The sequence below is a fragment of the Synchiropus splendidus genome, chromosome 10, assembly GCF_027744825.2.
Source record: "Synchiropus splendidus isolate RoL2022-P1 chromosome 10, RoL_Sspl_1.0, whole genome shotgun sequence".
Taxonomy (NCBI): domain Eukaryota; kingdom Metazoa; phylum Chordata; class Actinopteri; order Syngnathiformes; family Callionymidae; genus Synchiropus; species Synchiropus splendidus.
The window spans coordinates 4,120,985-4,142,206 of record NC_071343.1 but is presented as its reverse complement, the minus strand read 5'-3'; the positions used below and the strand labels follow the sequence as shown (position 1 = coordinate 4,142,206).

General features: G+C 46.8%; 3 protein-coding genes across 3 annotated transcripts; 1 reads left to right on the top strand and 2 right to left on the bottom strand.

Moving 5' to 3' along the window:
* Positions 1-446: 446 nt before the first annotated feature.
* Positions 447-2,570, bottom strand: LOC128766168 (TLR adapter interacting with SLC15A4 on the lysosome). Its single transcript, XM_053877591.1, has 2 exons — positions 2,554-2,570; positions 447-1,508 (listed from the first exon to the last, which is right to left on the bottom strand). Exon 2 carries the CDS (start codon positions 1,504-1,506, stop codon positions 601-603), a length of 906 nt encoding a protein of 301 aa, XP_053733566.1. The 5' UTR covers positions 1,507-1,508; positions 2,554-2,570; the 3' UTR covers positions 447-600.
* A 691-nt stretch (positions 2,571-3,261) lies between these two features.
* On the top strand, positions 3,262-6,299 carry LOC128765751 (uncharacterized protein C13orf42). The gene is made up of 3 exons (XM_053876779.1): positions 3,262-3,672; positions 5,211-5,352; positions 6,052-6,299. The coding sequence occupies exons 1-3, from the start codon at positions 3,262-3,264 to the stop codon at positions 6,297-6,299; spliced, it is 801 nt and encodes a 266-aa protein (XP_053732754.1).
* A 3,972-nt stretch (positions 6,300-10,271) lies between these two features.
* rnaseh2b (ribonuclease H2, subunit B) lies at positions 10,272-15,129 on the bottom strand. Its single transcript, XM_053877222.1, has 11 exons — positions 14,866-15,129; positions 14,623-14,691; positions 12,653-12,760; positions 12,494-12,570; positions 12,102-12,216; positions 11,413-11,477; positions 11,240-11,345; positions 11,060-11,141; positions 10,948-10,993; positions 10,726-10,803; positions 10,272-10,426 (listed from the first exon to the last, which is right to left on the bottom strand). The coding sequence occupies exons 1-11, from the start codon at positions 14,927-14,929 to the stop codon at positions 10,319-10,321; spliced, it is 918 nt and encodes a 305-aa protein (XP_053733197.1). The 5' UTR covers positions 14,930-15,129; the 3' UTR covers positions 10,272-10,318.
* Positions 15,130-21,222: the final 6,093 nt, after the last annotated feature.

Genomic DNA, 21,222 nt, shown 5'->3' with positions numbered 1-21,222 from the left:
TTGATTTGCCTCTGCTCTTGGCTGCGTGAGCAGGTACCTGGGAGGTTGAAATTGGGGTTTAAACAGAACATCCTTGAGGCCTCACAGGCCCTGTAAACACCGCTTCCTCCCCAAGTTCTGTGTCTGGACCGGAACCAAACCGCAGGCTCAGAGGTGCCGTCAGAGAGCAGGAATAGAACTGTTTAAATCCGACCGGGCAAATGTCTAAAATCTTCACAGCACGATGGGGTGGTGGCGGCTGCTGTACTCACAGGTCTCTGTTGACGTTTTTCCCAAGAGTGAATCGATGACCAAACACGTCAGATTGGTCAGTTACTGACAGCCCACGAAACACAGCAACAGATAGTTTATTATAACTGCAAGGTCGGTGAGAAAATACTCAACACCGCAACACTGTGTTTATTGGGTCCAACTTGTGATGGGTGGATGAGGCTTCATGAAACAGCAGTCTGATTTTCTGAGGCCACCAGATGGTGCTGTCTGCTGTAAAATGTTTGGTCTTGAGCAGCTAGTTCAATGACACCTCACCTCTGTTTTGTCAAACGTGCAACACTGTTTCATGATGCCTCATCTTTCCATCACCAGGCCAAACAATGATGATCACTCCCCGGAACTGTCGTGGCTCTTCTTCTGAGATACTTCAAGAGAAATCTGCAGGAAGGGGGTGCTGATCTCGCTGGACTGCATGTCCCCAGCCACCCGCATCAGGCAGCTCAGGACCATGTCTTTGGCCCGCCCCGCCTCCAGATGAGCATCTCGGCTCAGTTGCAAAGTGATTTGGTCCAAACTCGAGAGGACCATGTCGGAGCCCAGCAGCGGACAGATCGGACCCGGGTCTGCGGCGTGAGCCTCTTTCCGGTTCATGTTCTCCATCATGTACTGCTGGTACAGGTCCTGTATCTTCTGCTCCAGGTAGTGGTTCAGCAGCGAGTTGGAGAACGGTCGCTCTCGGCCCTGAAACAAAAAGCTGCGGTCTCGACCGCTTCCCAGCCGCCAGCGGTTCGAGCCTCCTCTGAAGGGCAGCGGGAGCCCACCAGGGGGGTTCGGGCCCAGCAGAGAGTCCTCCACAGCTGAGGGTACATCACAGGACTTCAGGAATGGGGCGCTCAGTTCTGTGCAAGGTCGTAGGTCGCCGTCGCTGGTGGACAAAGGCAGCACCTGGTCGCCCCCGATATGAAGGTCGCTGTAGTTTTCGCAGAAGCTCTGACAAAATGAAGGAACCAGAAACGGGGCGTCGGAGTTTGACTGCGTCTCGGCTGGGATGGGGATCTCTGGAGAGCTGGTGCGGTCTCCCCCTCCACTGTGGACCTCCACTCTCAGCAGGGGGGGGATATCCTCAGCAGGTCGACGCTTTCTCGCGTCAGTCATATTTTGAACACCTAAAGTTTGTTTGGGGTTCGAGGGCAGGGGAACCCCTGGTGCCAGCTTGGCCACAGAGCTGAGGTCGGGCTTCTCTGGCTCTTCCTCCTCATAGGTCATGGTCAGAAGTCTTCCTTCACACAGCATGGCTGCAACAGAACACACCTCTGGTCAGAAGACGCAAAGATGATGATCCCGGACCAAGGCTGGGGCTCACATGTGGCCACTGACTGACCCTGCTGGAGCAGCTTTCTCTGGAGTCGCAAGACTCATAATGGGAGGTGGGACTCAATTTAACAGATAATTCTAGTCACGTTTACAATGAATTCATCGCGATTAATCGCATTTTAACCGTAGACCCCAAAATAATCCTTTTTAAGTTGAATCTGTCCACAGAAGCTGAAACACCATGGAGGAAGCTCCGGTGATGAGCCAGCTGTTTTGGGTGATTCTATCCAGAAGTGTTTTTGAACATTGACGCGGTTCCCTGTGAAAGAGTGCGGTACTTTTTGTGGACCTGTTCTCATAATAACACCAGTTGTTTAATAAGAAAAATAGAGTTCAGACTTAAATTAAATTAAATTAAATTAAATTAAATTAAATTAAATTAAATTAAATTTGTTATGCAATCACCTGGAATAATGCTCTTTAAGTCTACTGTTATAAATACAGGAAAATAAATAATTGACTTTGCTTCCTCCCGACACACACAAAACTTTGTGCTTTTATAATGCGTCTAAATTGAAGTTTCTTTACACTTGAACCGATGAGCTGTAAATGTTAGGTTAAACATTTATATTCCAAGAACATTGTCACTTCACCGAAGGCAGAAGGACGTAACACAAATACACAAAATACTATAGCAATAATTCGTTAGACATCTTAAAGAAGCACATGAAATATAGGATTAAATATATTTCTAAGACGCTAAAGACCGGTTCTAAGCCTCCAACAATCCAATATGATTCTCTCAAGTCATCCAGGAGGACGGACTTTTAATCGACTCACTGCAAACACTGTAAAGATTAACCTTGATATGATCCACATAGTACATGATACATTTGTTTTATGCTGTTACGGGTGGTCTGACATGATCTTCTCCTCCGTACACTGAGAACTTAAAGGTTCCCAAATAAGAATGCAGGATGAAGCCACTTCAACTCCTGCTTTTATGAAGAACAAAAAGCATCCTACCTGACAGACGCGTGTGCCAGTGGTCGACTGGAGCGAGAGGAAGCACGTCTGCATGCAGGTCCGAGTCGACACAGCTGGCTGGCTTAGGAGCCCCACAAAAGAGGAAGTGAGAGTGAAAAAAGACTTCAAGAGACATCGAACAGTCATCACTCACATATACTGTATACATTTACTCATGTCCACAGAACACTTTTCGTCCAGTTTTAAGCATTTTATCTGACACAGATTGAAGTATTAAAAGGACCGGCTTCAGAACCCGGTTGAGCTGGAGAGGCCTGCATAACCTTTTCGGTGGAACAGGTGTGTGTGCGGTGAGAGTCAAATCCTTTTTCACCGACTTGTACCACTGACTAAAGCAGAAGTGCCAAGCTTGTAACGCATCTGCTACGTTTCATTTCCCTCTTGAAAGCGTAAGAATGTACCTGTCTGTTGAGCTAAACTCTGGACCATCCACGTGCGGATGAGTCGAGCGGTTGAGGGACTAGAGCCTGCTCTGTCTGAATGTCTGCAGGAAGCTCCTGAGCCAGTCGGGACACCTGACACAGGGCGGCTGCTTAATAATGATGACGGCGGCGAGTGTAACGTTACGCAGCAGCTGCTGCCCTCCTGTTGCCGAGCAACGGCAGATAACATCAAACACACGTTGGGTCGCGGCCCAGACGGGAAATATGGCCGAGGGTCTGCGGCACGCGGACGGCTGGTGACGGGATGTTCCGGAAGATCAACAACGTGTTCCGTCCCAACCATCGGCGAGGGCGCGATGGCGGGACCCGCTCGGAACACGACTACCACAACGCCTGCACCGTCAGGCTGGTGCGGAGCACCTCCATGCTGGTGGTGGGCCAGAGGACGCAGGCGCTGGAGGGCTCCACGCTGAAGCGCAGCAAGAGCACCGTGAGCGTGGAGTCAACGCTGTACCTGTACCAGCGGCAGGAGGACCGGATATGGCTGTACTCCCAGAACCAGAACTGCCTGGAGTACCTGGAGGAGCTGGTGGCTTTGAGGCAACGCTACACAAAGAGCGTCAGCGACCTGAAGACCAAAGAGGGCAAGGCCCAGCCCAGAGCCGGGTCCAAGAAGAAGCCTGCGCCCGCAGCACCGCAGGCCCAGGTGAGAGGTGTAGTCAAGACCCGGACCAAGAAAAAGACCGCTGAGGGGGGTGAGAACAGGACCGAACACAGAACAAAGGACTTGTTTGTGCCAAACTATAGCATTTCAGTTCTTCATTTATTTTTGAATATTTGACTGTCATTTCAAAAGCAGTAAGAAACAAATGTATGTCTTTAAATGACTGATAGGCTTATGATTCTGCATTCAGTTTCGTCTTGGTCTTGTTCTTGTTCTTGTTCTTGTTCTTGTTCTTGTTCTTGTTCTTGTTCTTGTTCTTGGTCTAGGTCTAGGTCTAGGTCTATGTCTATGTCCATGTCTAAGTCTAAGTCTAAGTGTAGGTCTAGGTCTTGGTCTTGGTCTAGGTCTTGGTCTAGGTCTTGGTCTAGGTCTTGGTTTAGATCTAGGTCTAGGTCTTGGTCTTGGTCTTATTTTAGGTCTAGGTCTAGGTCTAGGTCTTGGACTTGGTCTTGGTTTAGGTCTAGGTCTAGGTCTTGGTCTTGGTCTTGGTCTTGGTTTAGGTTTAGGTTTAGGTCTAGGTCTAGGTCTAGGTCTAGGTCTAGGTCTAGGTCTAGGTCTAGGTCTTGGTCTTGGTCCTGGTCTTGGTCTAGGTCTAGGTCTTGGTCTTGGTTTAGGTCTTGGTCTTGGTTTTGGTCTAGGTCTTGGTCTAGGTCTTGGTTTAGATCTAGGTCTAGGTCTTGGTCTTGGTCTTGGTCTTGGTCTTATTTTAGGTCTAGGTCTAGGTCTAGGTCTTGGACTTGGTCTTGGTTTAGGTCTAGGTCTAGGTCTAGGTCTTGGTCTTGGTCTTGGTCTTGGTCTTGGTTTAGGTTTAGGTCTAGGTCTAGGTCTAGGTCTAGGTCTAGGTCTTGGTCTTGGTCTTGGTCCTGGTCCTGGTCTTGGTTTAGGTCTAGGTCTTGGTCTTGGTCTAGGTCTTGGTTTAGGTCTAGGTCTAGTTCTAGGTCTTGGTCTTGGTCTTGGTTTAGGTCTAGGTCTAGCTCTTGGTCTTGGTTTAGGTTTAGGTCTAGGTCTAGGTCTAGGTCTAGGTCTAGGTCTAGGTCTAGGTCTTGGTCTTGGTCTTGGTCCTGGTCTTGGTTTAGGTCTAGGTCTTGGTCTAGGTCTTGGTTTAGGTCTAGGTCTAGTTCTAGGTCTTGGTCTTGGTTTAGGTCTAGGTCTAGTTCTAGGTCTTGGTCTTGGTCTTGGTTTAGGTCTAGGTCTAAGTCTTGGTCATGACGATTTCTCTGGGATCAAAACTAATGGTTCCATTCATAAAGTGGTTCAAAGCCAAAGATCATGGAGAGCACCATCTAGTGGGCTCTGAAAAATGTTATCAACCACTTCTGGCCATTTTAGTGACAACGAAGGATCGATACTATCATCTTAATTCCTGACACTTCTGTCACATTCACTCACTATTCCCGTCACAGTGGGCAGGGGTCTGTCCCAGCTACACAGGGCGAGAGAGCTGGCTATCAAGCTAAGCTTATGGAGGTTGCATGTCAACAGAGAGCGCCACCTACCTCAGTCACATACCGCTCTATTTTCCCCCCAAGATTCCCGTCAAACCCTCAGCTCCGGCGGTCCCCAGTGAGGAGGACACGCTGGAGTTCTTCGACCAGGTCATCGCCAGCTGTGACTCTGAACCTCACCGAAAGCCGTACGTGGACGACGGACACGCTGACGTGGACTTCATTGGTGAGAAGCACCATTAACAGCTTGAACTGTGAGTGTGTGAGGGTCAGGTGGCCCTGTCATGAAGGGAAGCTCCCCCACATCCTGAGATGAACCGCCTTACTGAAGACATGAGCTGCGACATGTGTCACATGATCATCAGTCATTGGTTCAAACACCATTCTGAGAGATGAACCTCAGTGAGAGTACAGCCAAGCTACACTGAGCTGCTGACTGTGCCTAAATCGGGGGATTTTGACTGTCTGGTCTGGCAACCCTGCAGCTCTCAGATCAGGATCCGCTTCATTCTGAACTTTAAACGCGATTCGACTGTTGCCCCCATTCACTAGGCAACGCATGCTAACACAGACGAGGCAGTTGAGTACTGCAGTCTGAAGAAGTTCTGTTGTTGGAACTCCAAACATTACAACACCATTGGCAAATGGTGAGAATGAGCGGAAAGTTTTCACCATTTAAATAAAGTTACTGACATGGAGAAAACCAAGTCAGCATGCGGATAGATGCTTTTGTTGTTTAAGGTTTGACAAAAAAATAACTCACTGCCTTTTTAGCAGTGATTTTAGCTAGTGTATATGTCGTGAACATGGATCTTGACTGTGGCTCTATGTTTATTGATCTATTTTCTTCTTCTTAAAACAAGATGAATACTGCATCATTTTTGACTCTTCAGCTGTGTTGAATGTCGGTGGCTCTGCTCCGCAGTGGCCACCAGCTCCGCCGAGCACGACCTCCACTCCAACTGGACGCTGCGGGTCCCTCGGGTCCCGGAAGAGGTGCGGCGGCAGAGAGGACTCGGAGACAGTGCCAAGGAGAGCGTCCGCAACCAGAGAAGGGCCAGCGGCTCGGTGAGCAGCCGGCTGCGGCTGCAGAGGAACCCCATCCACCTGCCCAAAGTGGTGGAGAGCGCCTTCCAGACGCTGCGCTTCAAACCCAAATTGAAAAAGACGTGACGCCGGAGAGGGACGTGTGAGAGCGGATGCACTGCCAGACCTTGTACAGATGCGGTTTCCTGAGTTTGATCCAGCGATTTTAATAAAAGCCGCTATGGCGGCATCACTTTGTCTTTGGTGCATCAGATGGAAACTGTGGTGAGAAAACGCCATCCATCTGCCACTGCTAATGTGAGCTCAGACACACAGAAACCTGGGTCTGCCCCAGGCCTCCCCCCCATCAGCCATTCCCTCCTCCTCATCCCTCCCCTTCTTCTCTTGCTCTTCCTTTCCTTTTCCTTTTCTTCTCATCCTCCTCTTCTACATCTTCCTTTTCTTTGTTTATTCTTCTATTCCTTTTCTCCTCCTCTTCCTTTTTCTTCTTCCCTCTTCTTATCTTGCTCCATGCCCTGGTCGCCTGCCTCCTTTTCCTTTTGTTGTTCTTCATTCCCTTTCCTTTTTTCTTCTTATCCCTCTCTTTCTACTTATTTTTATCTTCCTCCATGTCCTGTTGTCTTCTTCTTTTTCCCTTTGTTGTTCTTCCCTTCCTTCATTTTTCTTATCTTCAACCATGTGCTTTTTGTTCTCCCCTTTTCCTGTATTTTACCTTTCTTTGTCTTCTTCTACGCTCCTCTTCCTTTCTTTTTTCTTCTTCTCCTTTTTTTTGACTTATTTTTTATCTTCCTCCATGTCCTGTTGTCTTCCTCTTTTTCCCTTTGTTGTTCTTCCCTTCCCTTCATTTGTCTTCTAATCTTCCACCATGTGTTTTTGTCCTCCCCTTCTTCTACTCTCCTTCTTTTCCTTTCTTTTTTCTTCTTCTCCTTTTTTTACTTATTTTTTTATCTTCCTCCATGTCCTGTTGTCTTCCTCTTTTTCCCTTTGTTGTTCTTCCCTTCCCTTCATTTGTCTTCTAATCTTCCACCATGTGTTTTTGTCCTTCCCTTCTTCTACTCTCCTTCTTTTCCTTTCTTTTTTCTTCTTCTCCTTTTTTTACTTATTTTTTATCTTCCTCCATGTCCTGTTGTCTTCCTCTTTTTCCCTTTGTTGTTCTTCCCTTCCCTTCATTTGTCTTCTTATCTTCCACCATGTGTTTTTGTCCTCCCCTTCTTCTACTCTCCTTCTTTTCCTTTCTTTTTTCTTCTTCTCCTTTTTTTTACTTATTTTTTTATCTTCCTCCATGTCCTGTTGTCTTCCTCTTTTTCCCTTTGTTGTTCTTCCCTTCCCTTCATTTGTCTTCTAATCTTCCACCATGTGTTTTTGTCCTCCCCTTCTTCTACTCCTCCTTCTTTTCCCTTTCTTGTTCTTCCTTTACGTTCCTTCTTCTTCTTTTCCTCCTCCACACTTTCCTTCTTCTTCTCCAGTCCGTCCTTTTTGTTTCTTGTTCATTTTCCCCCTTGTCCTCCTTTTCTTGAGCTTGTTTTCCCATCACTTTTGTTCTTATCTTCCTCCCCCTTTCCATTTTCTTCTCCTTCTCTTCTTCTACCCTACTTTTTTCCTTTTAAATAGTCTTTTTCACCCTTTCCTTTTCAACTCCTCTAACTTCTTCTTCTCAGCGATCACAGGCGGAGGCACAAATCCACCAGTAAGTCAAGCTCTCTGCCTCTTGGCTCAGCTCTTTCAACACCACAACAGTGTCCTCATGACCGCGCGTTAGTCGACCTCATGCTTCATCTTACCGTCACTCGTGAGCTAGTTCCCTGAGCTCCTCCTTCCACTCTCAGCCAGTTTGAAAGACTTTGATCCCAGCTGCGACACACTCTGCTGCGAGTCTCCCGGGCAGCTCCTGAAGGTCTCGCCCAGCATCACAGCATCAGAAAGTCAGTCCCAGGCCACTGACTCTGTAGTGAAAGGACAAATAGGAATTATTCAAGGCCGAATTAGAAACATCTGTTCATCAATTATGAACATGCGGCTTGATGTTGCGACAATATTAATGTAATCAAATAATTACGATCATTCACTCGGTAAAAAAAAAGGAATATTCATTTGGTTTAAATCTTCATCTGCGTGACCTGTCAATGACCCCTCGCGCGGAGCAACTTCTTTGAGTCTTTCAGAGGAGATAAAAGCAATATTGTACTTGCTGTAGAATGAGCGCGGCGTGAAAAGAGGCGGCATGAATGGCCGGGCTGCCGCCAAGTCCCCTGAAAGAATCCAGTGTTGTTGAATTCTTCTCAAGTTCTGGCTCCGGGAGGAAGTTAAAAGGCTGACAGAAAGTTGGTTTGTTTATTCATTCAACTGATCACAAACTTCAGAAAATGATTTCACTCTTCAACACGTTCAAGGTTTCATTTCTGTCTGGGTCCAAACCTGTCTTTCCAGGCTCCTCTCTTGACGGAGCATGAATGAACAGCCACGCGGTGTCAGATATGTTTTCTGTTATTCTGCAGGAGCTATTATGCCAAGGAGAACATCCGTCGCTGGCTGACCTTGAGTCTTCTAAAAACAAGACCCCGACACAAAAGAGGCGCGGTTGGTCTTCACGCTGCTCTCAGCCATCCAAAGATGCTGGCGCTCCACCTGTGAGAGGGTAAGAGGGGCTGGTCCTGACCGGGCCCCCCAGTCTCTCACACTGTCGACCCACTTCTGACACCACTGGTCAGCTCACAGGCCTGAAGACTGAGCGTCTGTTTTTGCTGAGTGACAGTTGCACCGTAGCATCTGAGCTTTAAGCCGCAGACCAGATATGTTTTTAGCAGTTTGACAAACCCAGTCAAATGTGTCATGAACTAAAGGCTCAAAGGTCAAATACAGTCAGGTAAAACATTTTCTCTTCAACAAGCGCTTTAATTTTGAACGAATGAATTGCAGAAAAAACAAGGCAGATCAGTCTCACATGAACTTTAACCCAGCAACTTAACTTCCGACAGGGCCACATTATATAGTGTGACTGGGAAATGAGTCTTACATTTTAGTTGTATTTTGTTGCTGAAAAATAAGATTATATCTAAAGACAAAAGGCAAGAACATATTTACAGCAAGATAAAATACAATGAAAATACAGTAAAATGTCAACATAAAAAACATTCTATAGCAGGTGCAGAATAAAATGAGAAACCTTATGATCTTGACAACAGAACTGTGGATATAACATGTACAGTAGATATGATGAAGTAAGAGAATTAATTTAGAAAGCGAGTTTTCAGTATTGTTTATGTATTTTGACAGACAAAAGAAATACTGTTACTCTCTACTCTTGTCACTCTCAATAAACAAATTGTATTTAACATTTTGAAAGTTTTAATTCGTCTGCAGTTTTGCTCTGACCTCACGAGGCCAGCATTAATACATGCAAAGACCTGTTATTTGCCCATGTCTGCTTTAAACGTGTGGATTAAGCTTCAGTTTTGACTTCTGGAATCAGATGTTCAAAACATGCTAAATCGCTAAAAAGGCTACTTAGCTACTACTGTTTTTAAATCACCTCTACGTTACATGCATATAGTGGAGTCAGAATTAAGTTATTTTAAGTTAATTTAATATTTTAAGTTCACCCAAATGAAGATGTGTTCTGAAGCATGTTGACAGTTGTGAGCCACAAAAGACCATGTTTTTAGCAGAGATTGGAAGAGGCAACGATTAGCCACGATAAAAATGTCAATGCAGACGGATGGGGATTAAATAAACAATACAAGTGTGTGTGTATGTCAGAACAAAAATTGTTCCAGTGAGGCAGAGTTAGCGGTGAACAAAAGAGGAACGCTATGCTAACGATAGCTTCCAAGAATTAAAGCAGACAAATGTTTTATTTAGGTTATGTGCCAAGAGGAATATTGTTCGGCCCAGGACTTGGACTGTGACTCGTACCCAGAGTTAGTCAAATGAAAAACACAGAGTAATGGCAAACGGCAATACTGAATACTGAAACCTTTTACTGTAGAGTTTGAAATATCCTGTTGATTAAAACTCGATGGCTACTGACCACTACCACAATGATCATGTAGCTCAGCTCCCATTTCAAACTCCAACAGAAAGATATTCCATTCAAAAGAGTTCAGAACAGTTCTTCTTTATTACAAAACGTCTACAAAAAAAACAAGTCATTTTTCAGCCTTCACCTTCGGGCTGAAGAACGAGGACATGGGTTTCATGCCGCTCTTGTCCACCTTCGCCAGAGTCTTCTGAGCGGACGTCATTTTCTTGGCGGGCTGGCGTGAAGGAGGAGGAGAGAAGTAAATCACACTGCTCACAACTCGGCTTAAACACGCGTGCGTCACTGCGAGCCGGCGGCTTCTGTCGATACAACTTAGACGGCCCTTCTTTTGAGTGGCGATGAACTCCAGACTGTTCAGCCTGACCATGATGGCCAGCAGGAGAGCAGGAGAGCAGGAGAACCTGCTTCAATAGAGTCGCTGCTGCTTCCACTGAGAGGAAACATGAGCTCCAAGCCAGTAGAAAACGCTACATTGATCCGTGTCGTTTCTGTGGCATTAACACTTTCACTCACTTTCCGCGCAAAGTCTGCGCCGTTGAATTTGGTGTAGTCCTCTCCGGCCTCCACGGGTTTGTCCGACAGTTTCCGTTTCTGCCGAACGAGGAAGCAAAAACGGCTTTTCAGGAAGAGGCTTGGCGAATTCGAGCCACAAAAACACAAAGTGGTCGGGGTGGTCGAGCAAGCACACAACTACAGAGGGCAGAGCAAACGTGCTGGAGATCCATCTACACCAACCTTGGACGCCGGCTCCAGATCCTTAGGGGAGGTGAGCTCCGGTAGCCTGCAAAAGGACCACAATATGTTACAGCACCTTCTGAGTATTGCAGCTGAGGCCCACCTCTCATACCCCAGGTGTTTGAGCAGCGCCTTGCTGAGGTCGTCGGAGATGTACTCTGATATGAGCCCGTGAGCATAGCGCAGGTAGTCTTCTGTAACACAAGCACAAGCACAAGCACAAGCAAGTCAGAAGAAGCATTATTGCTGCCATCTGCTGCTTCTCCGAGTGAACTGCAGAAAAGACAGTTGCCTTCATGCGAGTCGGATTCCAGCTTGACTCTGACGAAGGTTGTGGATTTGACTCCTTCTCCCACCGAGACGTTCCTCTTCTTCAGAGCAGCGACGGCCCTCTCCACCTGAGCGAGAGTGGATTCAGTTCCACTGGGTCACACGAGGAGGATGGAAAAACAGACTCGCAGCTACCTTCTTCTTCAGCCAGCTGAGCGTTCTGTCTTGACAGTAGCGATAAAACCTCTGGCTTCCCACCTCTACAGAGAAAGACAGGACTGTTTTCACACCACTTCAACCATGATTCACAATGTAGAGGCGCCATGACATGTGACAAACTGGGATTCAGTGCGGCTGGGTCACAACTTTAGTGCATTTCAAGCAACACATTTTAAATCTTTTGCTTCGATAGGCATCCACAAAAGATAAAAGGCAACAATTCTGCCCCTTTGATCCGCCATGTTGAGACCCCCCTGACTTTAGCCCCCCCTACTTTTTTCAATGTAACTTCAGATGCAGAAACCGCCATGTCGTGCAAGTCACATGTGGCGTGAACATACCTTTAAACTGTATGTCATGGTCCTGCAGTAATACTCAGCTATGTGTGCAGAATATTTGATCAATATTAGCAGCACATTAAGAGAGAGACGAGGGTAGAGGTGAAGGCGAGCACAGCAGGGTGGGGACACTGTTCCAGGGCTGCATTGAGTTAGAGACTCGTGAGTCCCAGTCAGAAGTGGAAGGGAACAGAAATGAGGGACAAAGTTAAGGAGCCCAAATGGAGAGGAGAGTCAGCGTTGGCCCAGGAATGTTGGAGGTGTTACACTATCATGTGATTTCAGCTGAGCGTCGCACTCAACTGAGGCGTGTTTGGTTGTGTTCACCTTTCTCCTCTGCGATGTGGTGCATGGAAGTGAGAGACCGAGAGCAGCGCAGCAGCTTGGAGCAGGCAGGGAAGTCTTCATCCATCACGACCTGATCCACAGGCTGGAACTTCCCCTGGACAGACAGACGTCGGAACAGTTGGAAAACATGGCTTCGTTCAGAGACTCTTGTTGCCACCATGAACTACAGTTCGGTCCTCACATGTCAGGTTTAGTTGAGCGACGGAAAAAGAAAAGAAGAAGATCATGTTGTAAAGAAAAAGAAAGCGATTCTTCACAAGTTTCCTCTTTTAGCTGTGCAGCTGCACTTTCAGGACAAAACTATCTTAGCACCAGGAAGCTGACAGGATTCAACAGCATCTTCAGCTGAAGTCTGCCCTTCACTGTCTTACTTCTTTGGCAGACTTGATCATGTAGGGCAGGATGAGGTACAGAGGATCCATCGGGGTCACAAACAGAAGTCTCCCATCTGTAGCAACATGAAGGACAGCGACGGACTGAGACCACTGCATCTGTTAGTTTGTTCACGACGCAGCAGCGGTGACACCGACCTCTCTGCACCGTCTGGCCAACAAACCAGGAGCGGAATTCTTCATCGAACGCTTTGACCTCGTAAAGTTGATCCTCACCACTCCCCAGCATGTACAGAGACGCTGCATCTGGAAGGAGAAAAAAGGATTTCATCCCCAGGAAGAAGGGAGGAGAGGTGAAGCCCGTCAGGCTCTAATGAGAGGGGATTCTCGTGAATCTATCCCCGTTTTTCTACTGGTACCGTCTGGCACCATAAAACATACTTGCTCTTAAGCCAAATATAAATTCCAGACTCGTACTTATGAAGACTATGAGCAAACTCAGAAACGCCACTAGAGGGAGCCACACAGCAGGCCATGAAGCTACGCAAAATTCCAGACTTTTCAAGGTCTGGAAAACTGTATCGAAGTCCTACAGTTTTTAAGACTTTGAAGAGCTGCACAAGGACCTGGAATACAGAGCAGCAATCTCTTGTTTATCACAGGCAGCATCTAGTCTAGGTTAGTGCATTGTTTATTTCAAACATAACCTAAACACTCTTTTAGTAACTGTACACCCAGGAAACATAAAGGCTTCCTGTAAATACACTTCCTTCTGACACTGCATTGCATTACTAATTCTTACCAGGCGACAAAATGCTTGCTTTGAGGTCAAACATGACTGGATGCTGTACTCTAGTGAGACATTAAAGGGGACCACATATGGTCCTCCATGTTTGAAGAGTCACCTACAGTGGTAGAAAGTGTTCACAAAGCTTTTTCACGTGACCCACAAAGGACCATGGGGTCAGTGGTCCACAGTGCGATGTAATCGGTGCCACTTACAGGCTCCACACAGCAACATTTAAAGCATGGCTAACTATTGTTCTGAAAGGTGAAGTCACGATAAGCACATCGACTGTTTCACTGACACAAGCAGCTGCTGCATCAAACCACCAATAAGGAGCAATTTTCAAAGACTCATCATGTCTGTCAGAATGTCTGTGAATCCTTCTACACTGGAGCTGCTGTCACTGAGGTTAATACACTGCCTGGCCAAAAAAAAAAAAAGTCGCCACCAAAAAAAAAAGGGTCATACACTCTAATATTTAGTTGGATCGCCTTTAGCTTTGATTACAGCAGGCATTCACTGTGGCATTGTTTCGATAAGCTTCTGCAATGTCACAAGATTTATTTCCATCCAGTGTGGCATTAATTTTTCACCAAGATCTTGCATTGATGATGGTAGAATCTGACCGCTGCAGGAAGCCTTCTCCAGCACATCCCAAAGGTTCTCAATGGGGTTCAGGTCTGGACTCTGTGGTGGCCAATCCATGTGTGAAAAGGATGTCTCATGCTCCCTGAACCAGTCTTTCACAATTTGAGCCCGATGAATCCTGGCATTGTCATCTTGGAATATGCCCGTGCCATCAGGGAATGATGGAATAACCTGGTCATTCAGTGTATTCAGGTAGTCAGCTGACCTCATTCTTTGAGCACATAATGTTGCTGAACCTAGACCTGACCGACTGCAGCAACGCCAGGTCCAGGATCCAGGTAGCGACTTTTTTTGGGGGCCAGGCAGTGTACCATGATTTTGCCATGTACTAAAACATAAATAAACTGCTCTGGGAGTTTGTGTGGCGCCACTTGGCTTCAGCGTGACACTTGACTTACACTTTGAAATCCAGCAAATGACATGAGTCAGTTTCAGTGCTCAAGCTGCTGAAAATGCTTCGGTAATTCACAGTTGTGATCGGAAGAAGAAAGGTTGGACATTGGGCCACTTTATATCGAAAGGTGAAGTCATATGTTATATGTTGTTCAGGCGTTGTCACTCTACTTTCCTGCCTCAGACAGGCGTGAATTGGTGACTCAGGTATGTGAATGAATGCCTGCCTGACTACTACTACTGTGTTGTCCAGGGTGTGTCCCTGCATCTTTATAACGGGAAATAACGGTCGAAAACAAAGCCTGAGGAGGTTTATCGACATCTTCACAGCGGGTCACACCTGTTGAGGGGTTCCTCAGCCTCACCAAAGTCGGGTCACTGTCGGTCTTCTGGGGGTTGACGGCAGATTCTGCACAAACAAAAACAGCAAAAACAAACTGGCGACTTAGTGTTCGGCACCGGTGACTATTCAAATGTATTTAAATGTTGCCATTTTGAGCAGCTTCGCTACTTTGCTAACGCTAGCTCCAGTACTGTTTACATACAAGACGCACGCGGCTGCTCTGGAAGCGTCACGACTGACCTGCAGCGATGACGACCCAGCTGTCAGTCTGTGCGACCGGTGTGCGCTTCTTTTTAGTCGTCATTCTACAACCCGACTGAGCAAAGGTCCCGGAAATGTTGTGGGAAGTTTCGGCCTAAACTGGCTGAGCGCAGAATAGGCGCCACTTACCGGCCGCTTCCTTTTCCACCACGGTGGTCGTGCCCCACTTCTAACTCACAAAATACTCCGATTTACGGATAATATTATTGTAGAAAAATTATGTGAATTTCCTTTCAAAGTACTTTTTTTTTTTTTGTTTTTAAGGGAGACATGTTTAGTGTATCAACTTAAAAGGTAAATACTTTCTTAACAAATGGTACAGTCCAATGACGTCACCGAGCTGCGGCAACTGCTTAGCTTCACCTCAAGAGGGCGACCGAGAGCTGCGCCAAATATGTGCGCGTTGAATTTATATTTTGATGCAAACCGTGACTACTCTAAATATAATTTGGCCTTTGCATAGTAAGAGAAATAGACGGCATGTATAGTGCCCAGTTTTGACTTGGCAAAGGAACACAGCGCAGATTGGCGGAACCATCTGTTCCTCTCACAGACGTGCATCTCTCACTCTGTAGCTCAGGATGTAACACTGTGGCTCCCAGTTGGTTTTCTGTGACTCATTTGTGTTTTCGTTCCTCCTCCTGTTCGGCTGGAGTCTCGGTGTGGTTACTCCTGCGGGAACGTGTGCGATACATCTATCTAGCGGGGACAGTCATGAAGACACCACTGACCTTTGTTTGGTTTACTGAAGCACGTCTGTCAGTGAAATCCTCAAGGATCACAGCGGGGAGAATCGGCCCCGGATCACGGGAGAGTCAGCCAAACCTGCTTATGGTTATGTTCTCAAGTGAGGGATGGATCGCGTGTGAGAATGGAAGGGAGATGAGAGCAAGATCTTTTTCTATCCCAGGGTCTTGTTCAAGAGTGAGGGATGGATCGAGCGTGAGAGGAACACACGGATCGATGCTACAGCTTCATTATCCCTGGGTTTAGTTCTCGAGTGAAGGATGGACGGCATATGAGAATGACAGAGTGATTGGTGTAACATCTTCTTTAATTCAGGGTCTTGCTCTCAAGTGAGGGACATATGAGTGTGAGGAGGCCAGGTGGATCAGTGGAGCAACTTATTTATCCCAGGGAATAGTTTACAACTGAAGGATGGATGGTGCACAAGAACAACAGAGGGATGGGGGCAACGTCTTCTGTAACCTGGGGTTTAGTTCTCAGGTGAGGTGTGTGAGAATGGAAGGGAGATTGGAGCAACATCTTATTCTATCCCAGGGGGAGTGAGGGATGGATAAGCATGAGCGCAACAGACAAATGGATATTACAACTCATTATCCCTGGGTTTAGTTCTCGAGTGAGGGATGGATGGTATGTGAGAATGACAGAGGTGCAACATCACCTTTATGTCTTACAGGGTTCTCACCAGCACTTTAACAGTGTAAGGATTTTGACCCCTGGGAAAAACCCTGCCTTGGTTTAGTTCACCAGTGACAGATGCCTCTGTCTTCTTTATCTCATGGTCCTGTTCTCGAGTGAGGGTCGGCTGGCACGTGAGACCAGCAGTGTGGCGGCTGTGTTATTTCAATAACATTTCGTCTTACGGAGCCGTTTACTGATTTTAGCATCACAGGCCGTAAACCGCCTGGAAAACCAGGACCCCGCCTCGGCTCCTCGCTGAAATCAGATTCTGCTGCTTGGATTTGAGCGCAAGAGAGCAAGTGGGTGAAATATTGTCTGTGAATTACTTGTTTTATGGCTCCCGGGAGAATCTCACACAACAGTCAGAGCAGCTAAACAGAATATTCCATGAAAGCCTTCTTTCTCTTTCATTGGGCTGCTGGAGGGAATGTCTGCGCGTCTGGCTGCCGGCGAGAACAACAGCAGCCTTTCTGATAGACTCGGAGACCACAGACGAGTCTGCCGAGACCCGTCTTCAGTCGCCAGCGTGCGGCCGAGAACAAAGCACGTCTAAATTTAGGGCACTACATTGCTTTGTAGACCTGGAGTTTGATCATCGTCTCGATCAAGACTCACTCTTGAGCTTGTCGGTTACCAAACTCACGGAGGAGAAAGTTGAAAATTAACGCACAAGTTTCTGAAAAAAAACTTCCTCAGTGATTGATGATGGTGATTAATGAACTTTCTTTCCTTTAAATTAATTGACATTGACAGAAACTTCAGTTCTCGGCCTCCAAACTCACGACCCGTGGGCCAATTGAAGGCCGCAAACACCGATTTGGCTCTTTTTGTTTTCGCCCCCTGGTGCCGAGTCATTTCATGTCCCATTCATACTTTTCACGTGTATTCAGTGTACATGCTGAGCGTCCCGTACGTATTTCACGTTGACAAATTTTCCCGCCATGGAAGGCCATGCTAGCTTCATGCATGGCTTCAACTTTGAGACAGGCATTTGCATTTGGCAACTAGTAAATAACAGTCAAAATAATAAAATAAATAATAGTGCTAATGTTGCATTCCTTTTCTCGGAACTGGGAACTTCCAACGTCCAACTTCCGAAGTAAGTGGAATGCAGCATAACTGACAAATTTCCATTACTATATATTACTATATAACATAGTACAGTCATACAATACAGTTTAAAATTCATACATTTTACCGTGATCCTCCTGGAAATATCAAGCGGCGTAGATAGAACAGTGTGCGCCATTTATGTTTGGACGTGGCTCATGCCACCAATAACGTGGCCCCAGTGTGTGTCAGCGATGCTGCAGACTGGAGTGTCTCATCTTCACTCCACTGAATTCAACGGACTTTTCCCATCAACAATGAATCACAGGTGAAACCATACCTTTAGTTTAGGGAATGACAATGTGAAACGTGGAACTAAGTCATGTCAGTCGTGTTGATCGTGGATCTGATGACAGCCCAAGTCTTAGGGCCGCGTCTCACATCGACATTGAACAGCCAGGTTTACTGTTTATGTTTCAAAGTTAAATGCAAGTCAAAGCCTTTCTGGGACCTCAAACAAAGCGTCCATAAAAATGGTTGGTTATTTGGGGCCCATCCATAGAACGGACCTAGCCAAAGGTATCAGATGCCAGAAGACCGAATCACTCTCCACTTGACTTGGCCTGGGACGTTTGAGCCTTGCTAAAGAATGCCTCCTTCCTTACTGGAGCTGCCTGATAATAGAGCAGCTTGCTCGGAACACTAGGGGGCGCTGCACTTAAGAGTTTGGTCAGAGTCAAAAAGGTGCCTCAGTGTTCTTGCTTTCTCAGCTGAGAACTTCAGCATCAGAATTTGCATCTCATGGCTTCAGTTGGACTCAGAACCTGCCAGTCAGTCTCCCCACACTGGCATCAGCTCCACACGTGGCACTGGAACCACCACAGTGTGGTTGGTATCGACATGAACTGCAGCTTCACTTCTCTATTCTCCATTCTAAGGTTGTGACTTCTTGTTAAAAATACACGGTCGGCACTGTAAACGCGGGGCGAGGCGGGCGAGAGGGGGAGTCCTAATGCTGAGTAGACGGTTGGTCTCACTCTGCTGAACACATTGAGTGGAGGCCGTCACGTTCAGCGCTGTGGCCTCATTTGTGGCGGTGGCACTCGGCAGACCTGTAACAGTTTACAGTTCCACTCAGCCGTGACCTTTCATCACATTAGTGCGCGTCATTAAATGTAAATTAGGGCCTCTTCATCATTTCTTGAATATATGGAACATTAAGTCAAGAGCAGTGAAACCCAGAGTCTGGTCTGGCTGCGGTCGCCCGGACCAGGCCAGGCCAGGCCACAACGTTATTTATAGAGAGGTTGCGGTGGATAACAGGAGAACCTTGGTAAGGCAAGTTCAGATATTGATGTATATTTAAATACTACAACAGGGCGTCAGGTACATGAGAATTCACTTGTTCGCCATAGCTTTACTCTTCATTACAGAGTGAATTACTTACTCTGGGACTCTGTTTTTTGTAGTCCTTTCTCTGCACCAGGCTAAGACCTGTGTGGCCAGGGTGAGGATCAGCTTCTCTAAGTCTGACACCTTATTTGTTTTACATTGTAGGGATGAGAGAGGTGGTCCAGACTCCACTTCCCCCTGGATCCTTCTCCAGCCCTTCAGAGGGAACGCTGAGGTTCAGATTGACTATCATCTGAACATAGCCCTTCGGCACCAGTACAGGGTGACAGTTCCTCCCTGTGCTTCCCAGACGTGAGCTGGTTCTCATTCGGGTCACCACCAAAACCCTCTCTACTTGATGGATACCACTGCCTTTTGGCTCAGCTCTTTCTTCTCTTATCATTGTTGCTAAATCGGATTAAGAACAGATTTAGATTTTAAGATTTTATGGCTAACTTTTAAAGCCCATCTTGGCCTGGCCCTCGACCACACTGTAGAAATACTGACCCCCTGCAGGCCAGCCAGGACCCTCAGATCCTCAGGTGGGTTTCTGCTTGCTGTCCCTGAGTCTAGACTGAAATCTAGAGGTCACAGAGCCTTCTCTGTCAGGGCTCCTCCACTCTGGAACAGTCTGCCTTAGTTCTCGCTCACTGAAGGCCGAGCTGTCCACCTTCATGCTCGAGCAAGTGAAAACTTTCTTCACAGTTTTGCCTCTAAAGCACTTTTGAACAGTGTTCTACAAAGTGCTATATAAACATCTCATTATTATTATTATTGTTGTTGTTGTTGTTGTTGTTGTTATCGCGTTTTGGTGGTGCTTCCATTTAAAACAGCACATCCGGAGCCTCCTGTCCATGGTGTGTGTTTATTCACAGACCATACTGAGCACTACCACCTGAAACCATAGGTGGCAGTGTTGCTATTACTACCTGTACCTACTGTGTACCTCTAATAGGTCACGAAGAAGACATGACAATGGTGGAAATTTTCTGTCCTCCAGTCCAATCCAGTCGCGAAAAGTGACTGTCACTTTTCGCGACTGGATTGGACCGTGGACCGTGGACTGTCACGGACCACCGCCTCCTACAACGCTGCCTCTGTTTTCCTCTTTCCGCTATGCTTGTTTTGAAGTTTGTTTTTGTCGTTGACTTTTATCGCTGGGCTGCTCCCCCTGGTGGATATATTGGTGAACAGCAATACCAACATAAAGCACACATGAGGCACATGATCAGTGATGGTCACGTTTAAAACAGACGGGAACATTTTTCGACATACAGGGAGCATTATTGGGCCTGAAGCCTGTTCTGGAGTCTAGCGCCACCTGCTGTCGCCCCAAGATCATTTCAATTACTAAAAATCATAAATCATAGAAGTCTTATAGATCATCAAAGTTAGATGCTTAGAGGAGCTCTGTTTGTCTTTTGTGTAACCGTTATAAACCCTGGGGGCGTGGCCTATCCTGTCAGTCGTGACTGCCGCCGTTCGTGATCTTGTTTTCATAACTTGCAGTGAACATATTTGGCTGACGTTCTGACACGTCGTACTGGCACGACTGAGTCGTGGACTGGAAGAGAAACATGACTGGTCATGATGACAAACCCAGGGAGAGACAAAACACCAAACATGGGTCACCCGTATCAGAGAGCTGATGAGGGACATCATTCGTGCTGCATGTTGGCTGCGGTCGTGATGAAGTTTAAAAATAGCCCCTCCACGTCACTACAGGGTCTCACGGCTTTCAAAAATAGACGTCGGAACCAAAGTCATGACTAAACCCTGGAGTTCTTAAATCCCACGGTGAATGAGGAGGATAAAGGAGAGGATGATGCATTTACACTAGCCCTTTGCCCCCCCCCACCCACCTCCCCACCCACACACACACACACACACACACACACACACACACACACATAAAAAACAGATGTGTAGAGAATTCCCCTTGGCAGCACGAAGCCCTTGAGTCATCATGTGGGATTCCCTTCCACCCACTTCCTAATATGGGTGGGATCGTGAGCGAGCACGAGGCAGGACGTGGAACCCCACTTGTGATGTCACTGTTTTGGAACAACACCCCTCACGATGACTGGAAACGCGCAGGAAGGAATGTCGGGAATGTGAAATAATCGCTCAAGCATGTTTGCTAGATCTAGGTTGATGCACTCCGTGGCACTCACGCACACATTAACACAGTGTTGTTTTCCTCACCAAATTCCCTCACCGGGGAGCTATTCCTTCCCGTAAAGGATTCATTCCTCCCCCCCTCTGGATGGTGACTCCCAATTCCCAGCATCAGAAGCTCGTGTGAGGCGTATGGTTTTTTCCTCTGCTGTGAATAAAGAGATGTTTCTCTGCAAACACACTCATTTTAGAAGAGCATCAGTGCAACCCTTCAGTGAAATTTGGAGTCTTCTAAACACTGTTTGTCGTCGTCAATATAACAGTTCATCTCTTTTCCATGTAAAGCAACTT